Source organism: Anneissia japonica, unplaced genomic scaffold (genome assembly GCF_011630105.1).
Source record: "Anneissia japonica isolate Jap-2015-1 unplaced genomic scaffold, ASM1163010v1 scaffold2756_len2360902_cov194, whole genome shotgun sequence".
Lineage (NCBI taxonomy): Eukaryota > Metazoa > Echinodermata > Crinoidea > Comatulida > Comatulidae > Anneissia > Anneissia japonica.
Genome location: NW_022719050.1, coordinates 200499 through 210329, shown reverse-complemented (window position 1 = coordinate 210329; position 9831 = coordinate 200499). Strand labels below are relative to the sequence as shown.

Sequence of the window (9831 nt, the reverse complement as noted above, 5' to 3'; positions counted from 1 at the left end):
GCCACTGTTGATTTATTATATAATTATTTTTTCGCTTATTTAAAATGCGTCTATTGCAATTTTCACTTTATCCTCTCAAACAGTCCTAAGAATGTTCAGAGTGCGCTACTTCACAGGGAGATTTGACCCCGCCGGTGTCATACGTAATTCGCATAACGGCTCCCCCCCCCCCTTTTCAAAATCCTGGCTACGTCCCTGCACTTTTGTGCATAAAATAAGAAAGGTGGTTATTGCTTTATCAGTCGAACCATGACAAATTTGTCGTGGGTGACTGAACTTCTTTATTTAGGCCTAGCTAGCCTATACTAGTCTATATAGGCCTAGTATGCTAGGACTGGCCTCTAGGCCTAGAGAGGTTAGGTCTACTATAATAGGACTAGCCTAAACCTGTTACCTAGTGCCAGACAGGCCTTAACTAGGCTAGGCTGGCAGAGGGGTAGGCTGGCTAGACTCTAGCCTAGAGAGAGCCTGCGTTTGTCCTTAACCAATCCACTTCTTCTCCCTTCTTCGATTAATATGGTCTTCGTGTTAACAACAGTCAACAAACCTTTCAAATAAAGTACCTGAAAACTTGATCCGTTTTTAAATACTACCTCCAACTTCTTAGGCCAAAACGTTTCTCGCAAGCAATCACCTTCCCATGCCTACCAAATTCAATGCCCTCTCCGGCTCCCTCTCTCTCCGTCCAGAGGATCGAAAATACAAAACACAACAAACAAACGAATTCTCAAGACGATATCGACCCATAGAGATATAATAAGAATAGAGCGCTAACCGCAATGTATTCGATGTTCGAAATACGCAGAACTGTGTCACACAGTGTGTGTACAATCCAAGATGGCTGCCATAGATTTAGCCAATCAAATTTCGCTAAGCACATCGTTTGCAATTGCGCCCTCAATTTACTCAGAAAATTCAGTACAGCTAGTTACCCGTATGTTTGAAACTCGAGCGTTGCGGTGTTTGGGTGTAATGTACACGATTTTAATTTTCATTCCTTGGTACTTTATTTTTGAATAAGATGCTCCACTTGGCCTTGTTTTGGCTACAATAGTTTAATAATTTGTTATTACCATTTACTCATTATCATTAATGAAATAATAGTCAGTCAGAGGGCTTATTAATATGTAATAATATGTATACTAAGCCTGAGGGTGGCGCTTTATTACGACGGCCATCTTGGACGGTACACATACATAACTCTGCGTTGCTGCCCCATCTTGTCAGCACTCTAGTTGTTTAATAGCTCTATGTATCGACCAATGGCCAATTGGCAAAAGAGGGCGGTGTTTGATAATCCAGGAACTAATCCAGGATCCAGATTCCAAGTTTTTCTCTTCATCCAATCAAAATGCTGCAATTGTTCCCAACGTGACCAAAATCAGCCAATTGTAAATCACCGGGTGAATTCGAAAGACTTTACAAAATTAAAATTCACAAAGACAATCCACCTCTCCACGTACGTAATACCAGACGAAGTTTTGATTATTTGATGGTGAAAAGTGTGAATAAAATTGTAAAAGCATGTCTCAGAAACATATTTACTACTCAGATAAATATTACGATGAATGTTTTGAATATAGGTAAGTATGTTTACATTATAAATTTAAAGAATATAAGATATAGGCCTAGGCGTAATAAATTCAAAAGTCAAATCATCGAATTCATCATGCTGCAGACACAGTGCCTGCTAGGCTAGGACCTAGGTTAGGCTATGCAAGGCCTAGTAGTAGAAGGGCCTAGCCTACTACTCTACTACTACTAGCTTAGCTAGGACTTACTTAGGCCTAGGCCATGATTTTGGTTCCTCCTCTGAGAGAATGATTCCTAATTTTAAAACTTTTATGAACTGATGGTTGTGTTTGCTTTGCTTTCTGTGTTTGTTTGAAATGTGTTGTTCTGAAATTCTGTGTGAGTTTTTTGAATCTTATATCTTATTATTGTTTTTTATGCTGTTTGTGAGAATTCTCGTGTCTTTTGATGTTTTACCTTAAATTGAATAAGTTTGTATCTGTAATCTTTTGCTGTTATTGTTATTATTATTATTGATAATATTTATTGTGATGAATTTCCTGTTAATATTTTAACTTTCATATAATTATTGTTGTTAATTAATGAACCGCGGACTCAAGGAAGAACAACTTTTAACATTTTTTTTTTTTTTTTTTTGATATTGTGTTTTCTATGTTAAATTTGGGTTTTTGCCGTGTATAAATAAAGAGATTATTATTATTATTATCTGTGGCTAAGTACCCGCCACCTACTGTCAGAAAATATTTCATAGTCCGGTAAAATGCCCGGCTAATAAATGATTGGATGATACTGTAGCAAACATACAGAGTGAGACAAAAACAATTTGAAGGTCTACAGTAGCCTAGCCTATGGTATGGAGAAGCATGTCAGAGCTAGGCCAAGGAGATGAGCTTGCTTGATGGAAGCACTACACAACACATGTGTATCACTAGGCAGATTTCCATGGAAATTTGGAAAAGTGCACATTGATTGATCATAGAAAAAAAAATTGATTGATTGATTTAACTGATTGATAGAATTTATCCGGTATCTAAACAGAAATTAAATAAGAAAATTAATACAGTTAGTAGAAACAGATTTCCTTGCCTTGGCCCCTCTACTGGTGTCATTTTTGACGCAAAATAGGTCATATACACGGTTCACAATTTTTCACGCAACACATTCACATCACCCCGGACCCTGTCGTTGTGTGGTGGAGGTTTGAATTTTATTATGTAATTTATACTGTGATCTAAAAAAAATGAAACCATGATGGTAAGCCTAGAGTACCAGTAGGCGATTTTTTAATTACCAAAACACAGCAAATTGTTGAATGCCTAGGCCCAGTGTAAGGACCATGGTAGAACCAGACCATTTCACAGCAGCACTACATTCATTGTAAAATTCCTGGCCTTTTAGATGTCTGTTACATCTATGGGTGAGTTTTAGATACGTCCCGGCACTACACAACTACAGTATGTGCATGTACCCGGCTTGGTCCGGCCAGTGCCTCACTATGGCCAGGACTACAATTGACAAAAAAAATTATACAATAGCTGTATAAATGCTGCAAACACCTTTTTTGTTAGTTGGTATTATTTATATAAAAGTTTCTCTTTAATTAAATTTTAAACTACTGTACTGCTTTTCTGTTGAATTAATATAATTAGCATCACAAGTTTATCTAATAAGTTGTTTCATGTCATGCTGACGAATTTCATGTCAGCAATCGGCAATTGCCAACCATATTGCCGAGCCAGAATTGCTACAGGACGGCAATTTTTTGCCAACCTAGGCCTAGATTTCTTTGCTTCAAAAACTGCTTGGAAAGTCAAAAACTTCGACTGAAACAGGCTATGGCAGACACTAAATTTCATGTACGTCGTCAAACCAAGAAAATTGCTGGTTCATGAAACAGATTTGTTTGTACAATAACTATTTCTAATTGGAATGCAGTACGTGCGATTTATGTACAACCGTCTTGTCTTTCTCGCCTAGTCGTTTCATGGGCTAGGCCTACCTAGGTAGGAATGACGCTAGCCAGCCAAGGCCTACAACAGCGCCCAATTGAAGCCACGTGGGCCGCGTAGATCGTAATGCTTGACGGTATCTAAATCTAAAAACAACAAAATTCAATATATTGTAGGCCTAATCCTACCGTCCGTTCAAACGCAATCACGGCCGCATCGTACATGTACCGTCAAGTACTGTACATGTTGTGTGGAATATCCCTGATACTGATAGATAATTCTGGGCATGCGCATGGACATGCATGGGCAGTTTTGAAGCAGCCTGTGATAATACGATAGTAGTACTGTATTTACGAAAGTGATATTTTCCATGCCAAAGAAAACAATAAAACAAACGCTAAAACAAAATTTATTGGACGATTTTCTTATGTACTGTAAACCATATGTATTAAACTACAATATTAAATTAATACAAGTACAACCATTCTTTCACGAGCAATATATTGATTTAATAAAGAAATTAACAAAATCACAATCTGTAGATGACGATGTACTGTAAGGTCGAGCATTCTGAAAAATCGTAGTATATACTATGTAGGCCTAGGTAGTAAAAAAATTGCCGAGGCTAGTGACCTCGAAAAATTTAAAGTCGGCAAATTTTTGCTGATTAATTTTTTTCCAAATTTCATGTGCTGTATGAATATTCTTAATAATTTATAATTTCTCCTCTTATAGGCATGTCATATTGCCCAAGGATATAACCAAACTAGTTCCCAAGACGCATTTAATGACTGAAACTGAGTGGCGAGGGATTGGTGTCCAACAATCTCAGGGATGGATCCACTATATGACACATGAACCAGGTAGGACCAACAATTCAATCAGTGTACTTCTTATGCCAAACTGTAAGCACTTCAATAATCAACAATCTGGATGTCAATTTTCCACAAAAATAATGCATGGATTTGAATTCAATTACTGTATGTAAATGCTCAAATAAGTGCCGCTGTGCTTATAAAGTTTTTGGAGGCTTCAGTGGAGCACTTATTCAAGAGTGGCACTTAAAAAAAAAATTGGTGTGGCGCTTTCCATGCCCGTTCCCATGTTACCTATTTCGCCATATATTTCCGTAGTTAAGTAGGCCTATCATAGGTCTTATTATCATAAACAAACATTTGTAAAGAAATGTTTGTGTCTTCATTGTGTTAATTATTCATTTTAACACTGTATTGTATTTAAAACCCTGTTTCATTACACACAGAGTAATATTATATACACTCAATTAAGCACCGTGGCACTTAATAAAAGAAGAATAATGTTTGGTGCGGAGTTTCATTGTGTTAGTTATTCATTTTAACACTGTCTACATTGGATTTAAAACCCTGTTTCATTACACTCAGGCTGATATTATATACTCTCGATTAAGCATCGCAGCACACAAAAAATCATGTTTGGTGCGGTGCTTAATCCAGAGAGGCACTTATTTATTGAAGCATTTATGTCAGTAATTGCCTTTTCAATATTTCCTTTCAGAGCCACATATTCTTTTGTTTAGAAGGCCAAAGACACAACCACTGCAGACATTACAAGATAACAAACAGAACAGGTGAAAAGCTAAGACAAGGCAGCAGATCTACTGCGACTTGTAAAAGACATTGTAACAATGTAAATATAGTATTACCTCATGCACAAGGTGGCAACAAAGGAAAACAGAAGTATGTACCATGACTGACACAAAATAATTTTTTGAATGCAGTATTTTATTTCATACCAGTGGACAACTTTCTATCAAGAAATCTCATAATTTATTCTGGGAACATGCAGGAAAGTGCAACATTAGTTACTTGGATGTCTGCAACTGGTCTAACAACTTTTGTTAAAAATAAATAATATATGTATTTAAAAGTATGTCCCACCTGATAACTTAAGTAGCCAGCAGATCTAACAGATTTCCCTGTCCCTGTTTTTAATAAGGGCTGAATTATGTAGGTTATTTCTTTTAATGTAGTAGTAAATAGTATTAGTTATTTGTTATCTAGAAGTGGTTTCTGTGAATTACACTGTTTTCGAACATAAATTTAATTTCAACAAAATAAATTGTCTGACATTAATGATATTTGGAATACATTATATAACATTTAGTTATTTAATTTGTTGCCTAGAAGTGGTTTCTGTGAATTATACTGTTTTAGAACATAAACTTCAGCAAAATGAATTGTCTGACATTAATATTTTGAATACATTATTTAACATTTAATTATCTAGAGGAAGTCATATGGTAGAACCTACCTCCTATATGTTACAGAAAGTAATGTGGTGTGTAATGTTTTTTTTTTTACAAATTCAAGTGCTTTAACATAAATGATTAAATCACTTGACATAACAGCTGTTTTTCACTCATTTTATTCAATCAGTCAATTTTCATTTTTAAGTTCTGTTTACAAATACTGTACCTGTGATTTGGCCTTATCAAACCACAGATATTTACAGTACAGTTGAACTTGCCTAAGTCGAATCCAAAAAAATGCCATTGAAATATTGTTCAACTTAAAGATAGAATTCAACTTTCAGATTGTTATTAAATGGAAAACACAACAATGTGACATGTAAAATAAGATTGACTTAGAAATTATTGGACTTAAGCAAGTTTAACTGTACATCATTGGTGCTTGCATCCCGTCATGGCAGATAAATGAAAGAGAGAGTGTGGACAGAAATTAAAACAGGGCATTCACATCAAGTGACTGTCTGTCAGACTATCAATGAAGAACAAAGTTCCATTGATTGAATTTATTCAATGCTCAACATGCACATACAAGGTAAACAATGATTTGTTAACAAAAAGTAAAAATGAATGAGCATCAGGAATACCTGTTAGGCTGGAGTCCAGCTCATTTCCATTAGGGTCTAAAACTGCACATTAATAATTACGGATTAAAACTACAAACTACAGTATGCAGACAATTGATTATTAATGTGAAGATAATATCCAAGACCATAAATTGGTTTACAACCAGAATAGTTTTACATACGATAATGTAATATGTTCAGTACATTTTTGGTAAAATCTATTTCATAACTGAACTTGTAAGCTCAATAATATGTATATACTCTACGTATTAGCATTTTAGACACCACACCGTTCTTAAAAGACCCAAACTACAACACACTATCACATATTTTTCCTCAAACATACAGTACTCAACAAGCAAAGAGGTCTGACTGCCTTGTTTCCTTTCTCAAAAATAATACCACAAACTAAATGGGAATCCTTCAAAAAAATGTAAAAGGTGTTTGGCCAACTTGCCGCCATGTTGTTACCAAACAGCGTGCGTTCGTATTAGATTTATAACACTGATGTTGCATAATTTTCTTTTATTTATTCTGTTCATGAGCACAATTCAATTACGGGATTTTAATTAATCCTATCGCGTTAGTTTTTGGCTCGTCGATGTTTTGTTTTGGGGACAACATGGCTGGTGTAATTCGTGATTGCAATCCCCCCAATCACGCGCGTATAGCCGAATCCTGTGAAACCGAGTTGGCAAAACTCTTTCTAAGTCTCTGCTGCGGATGGTAATAGGGCGTCCCCGATCATTGGGTGCATACAAAATCAGGGCAGTCAGACCTTGTGCAATTCTATACTCTTTGGTGCAAGTAATTAGTCTTAGGCCATGGAATGAGACCTCAAAACGACTCTATTACTTGAGTAGTACATGCCGTGAAAGCACTTGTTTTTCTGTTAGTGTTGTGAAAATAAATGTCATTGTTCCCATAGTCCATTCTTGCACATTTAACCAAAAAAAATACAAAAATATCAGGTTTCTAGACACCCAAAAATATCAATTTGTTGGTTGCTATGAAGTTTTTCCATAGCAACAGGGCATTTAATCAAGTACAGTAATACCATTATGAAAGTACCTGTACAATTTTTCTCAAAATATGCACAGTTGTATTAAATATTGATATACAGTATAAGACTATATAAAGAACATACAACACTTTTGCTTTACTATTACTGTAACTATACTGTATTGTTTGTAATTTCCAAACTACAGTAATATTTTAAGATAACGTACTGAGTTGACACAGCCCTTTAGCATTAGTGTAATTGGAATTCGAAATCTTTCTAGCAATCACTTCGTATTTCATTGTTGATGATTTCAATTAATGAATTGGTGGCCTTCTTCACCCTTTCACTGAGACACGTCTTCAAGCATACCTCCAACTCCTTAACAATCTCAGCTGCCTTCTTATTGTCCCCGAATTTTAAGGCTATCCTAGCCTGAATATAAAAAACAATTACGACTGGGTGAAGACTCAAAACACACTGAAACGCACGAGACTCTTTGGCAACACACTGAATCTTTTCATCAATGGCCCAAGCATTAAACACCAAAGCCACTTCTGGATTAATCATGATACTGACAAGGTTATTCATTATTTCTTTGTTGTCTTTTATTCCACGCAAAAATGGTTGATAAAATGTAAGCATCTTATCCAATTTGTCGTGGTTACCCATTAAGTACTCGTATCTTGAAACATGAGCTAGCCTGTCGATGCAGCAACTGTTATGTATTTTTGGAAACAACGTTCCAATTCCCTTGTTATAGTAATGCATCGGTTTATTGTGGTAGAGATCTAATAACCAAAGCCAAAAATCTTCATAATCATTATCATCATCATCGTCGTAATCATAATTTGTTTTGTTGGTTTGAAAGTATATCAACAGATACATATACATATCGCCTAGATATCTATACAAAGATTTCACAAACATTTTCTGATATTCATCTGGTACAATATCTGCAATGTTATCGATTATTGGCAATATAATCTTTTCTGGAATTCTTAGTAAAGTAACAGGGTCAGATTTCGTTTTTGTAAGGTATTCGATAACTGAAAGTAAACTGAGCTCATGTTCTGTGCATTCCACAATTTCTAAGGATTTGTATTTGTTATATAATACACCTCCGGGATTGAGCGAACAAATGTACTTTCCAATCGCTTCTTTCAAACTAGAATGATTCAAGAGATTCATCTCCAGTCTTTTGTAGTCATCAGGTTCAGTGATACTTGTAATTTTCAGGTCACTGCACAGTACGTTTATGACTTCACAATCAGCGTGTTCATGAATACTCGACATAACCATTACCCAGGCATTTCTTTTAACTGCTATCAAATTTGATATTACACAGTCGCAAAGTTCTTTTGATAGATGACCAATCAAATTCTGTTGTTGAATAAAATAATGAGGCAGACTTATCTGTTGATAACACTCAATGAGAAAATCTAGTGTTTTTCTAATAAGGTCCATTGTACTGTATTCCCTATGTGGATATCTTTCACACATCCGCAGGCAAGCAGTCTTTATGAAATATGAACAGAATGGTGTCGGGTCACTGTAAACAATATATTTGTTCTTGACTGCTTTCAGAGCGCACATGCATTTAACGTACGGTTCAGGCATTCCATGAATGAGCTCTCTCTCGGCTAAGGAAAACGACCATCTCCATTCATTGTTTTTAGACGAGCTATTTGGGTGAGCAACAGGAACTGCAAGACATCCTTGACTTAAGACCTTCGCCAACAGCTCACGTGATGGCCAATTACTCGGCCTAAATCTAGTAAAATATTCATCCGTGACAGAGGGCCACGATGGACATTTCAAACAAGCAACATAGTCTATACTTGGTGAAATCGTGTTTTTTTCTTCCATTGGCAATACAACTTCGTCTTTTAGTGCGGGACCGTGTATGCCCATCCCAGATAAAGTTTCGAAGTCATAATTAGCTTCCGCATAACCACGCATATTTTGTACGTAAGGTCCTATACCATTTACTGACTTAAGCCTAAGAAATGCTGGTTCATCTGGTATCTGCTCGGCTATTACATGTCCCCATCTGTATGATGTTTCTCCTTCCGCTGCAGGATGGTGCAATATAATTGGGTAATTAGTATAATTGAGCATTGAATCTTGATCACCACATACGCTGGAAGGCATGCCTTCGTATAAACTTCCTGTTAGGTACGTAGTCTTTTTCCAACACTCCAACGTGATCTCATTCATTAAAATGTTCTGTTCAATCATTATTACAGAGATTCTAGCCAATCTGTCAACGATCTTAAATCCAAGACTTGCATCGACAAGTTCATCGAGCAAGTGGTGTGGTTTCTTATCGGTATATTCCGCCATCTCAGTTTCTGCTAAAAACATACACGTACAGTACAGTTTTGTTCCTCCCACTGATGCCAGTCACATCCAAGAGGCAGTCTTCTCAGCATCCAAATATATGCTGGGTCCGACTGTTGAAGGGTTTTCTTGACTGAGTTAGCTTCTTAGCTTGAC

The 9831-nt window shown here is 36.2% G+C and overlaps 2 protein-coding genes across 5 annotated transcripts in view; one reads left to right on the top strand and one right to left on the bottom strand.

Moving 5' to 3' along the window:
- The window catches only part of LOC117110782 (U6 snRNA-associated Sm-like protein LSm6), a 3763-nt gene extending 2958 nt beyond the window's left edge, over nt 1-805 (bottom strand). For 2 of the 4 annotated variants that reach the window (XM_033253593.1, XM_033253592.1), the window contains exon 1: nt 548-805. The gene's annotated coding sequence lies outside the window, so the exon portion shown is untranslated. The remainder of the gene's footprint in view (nt 1-547) is intronic. The other 2 variants (XM_033253590.1, XM_033253591.1) reach the window with 1 other exon arrangement.
- A 620-nt stretch (nt 806-1425) lies between these two features.
- Nucleotides 1426-5790, top strand: LOC117110745 (cyclin-dependent kinases regulatory subunit-like). The gene is made up of 3 exons (XM_033253537.1): nt 1426-1583; nt 4218-4345; nt 5016-5790. The coding sequence occupies exons 1-3, from the start codon at nt 1525-1527 to the stop codon at nt 5090-5092; spliced, it is 264 nt and encodes an 87-aa protein (XP_033109428.1). The 5' UTR covers nt 1426-1524; the 3' UTR covers nt 5093-5790.
- The last annotated feature ends 4041 nt before the right edge of the window (nt 5791-9831 follow it).

Bases quoted from the DNA above. Each gene is read 5' to 3' on its own strand.
- LOC117110745 (XM_033253537.1), top strand. From the start codon at position 1,525: ATGTCTCAGAAACATATTTACTACTCAGATAAATATTACGATGAATGT. The intron at 1,584-4,217 runs GTAAGTATGTTT...CTCCTCTTATAG, and splicing joins GATGAATGTTTTGAATATAG to GCATGTCATATTGCCCAAGG. The intron at 4,346-5,015 runs GTAGGACCAACA...ATTTCCTTTCAG, and splicing joins CTATATGACACATGAACCAG to AGCCACATATTCTTTTGTTT.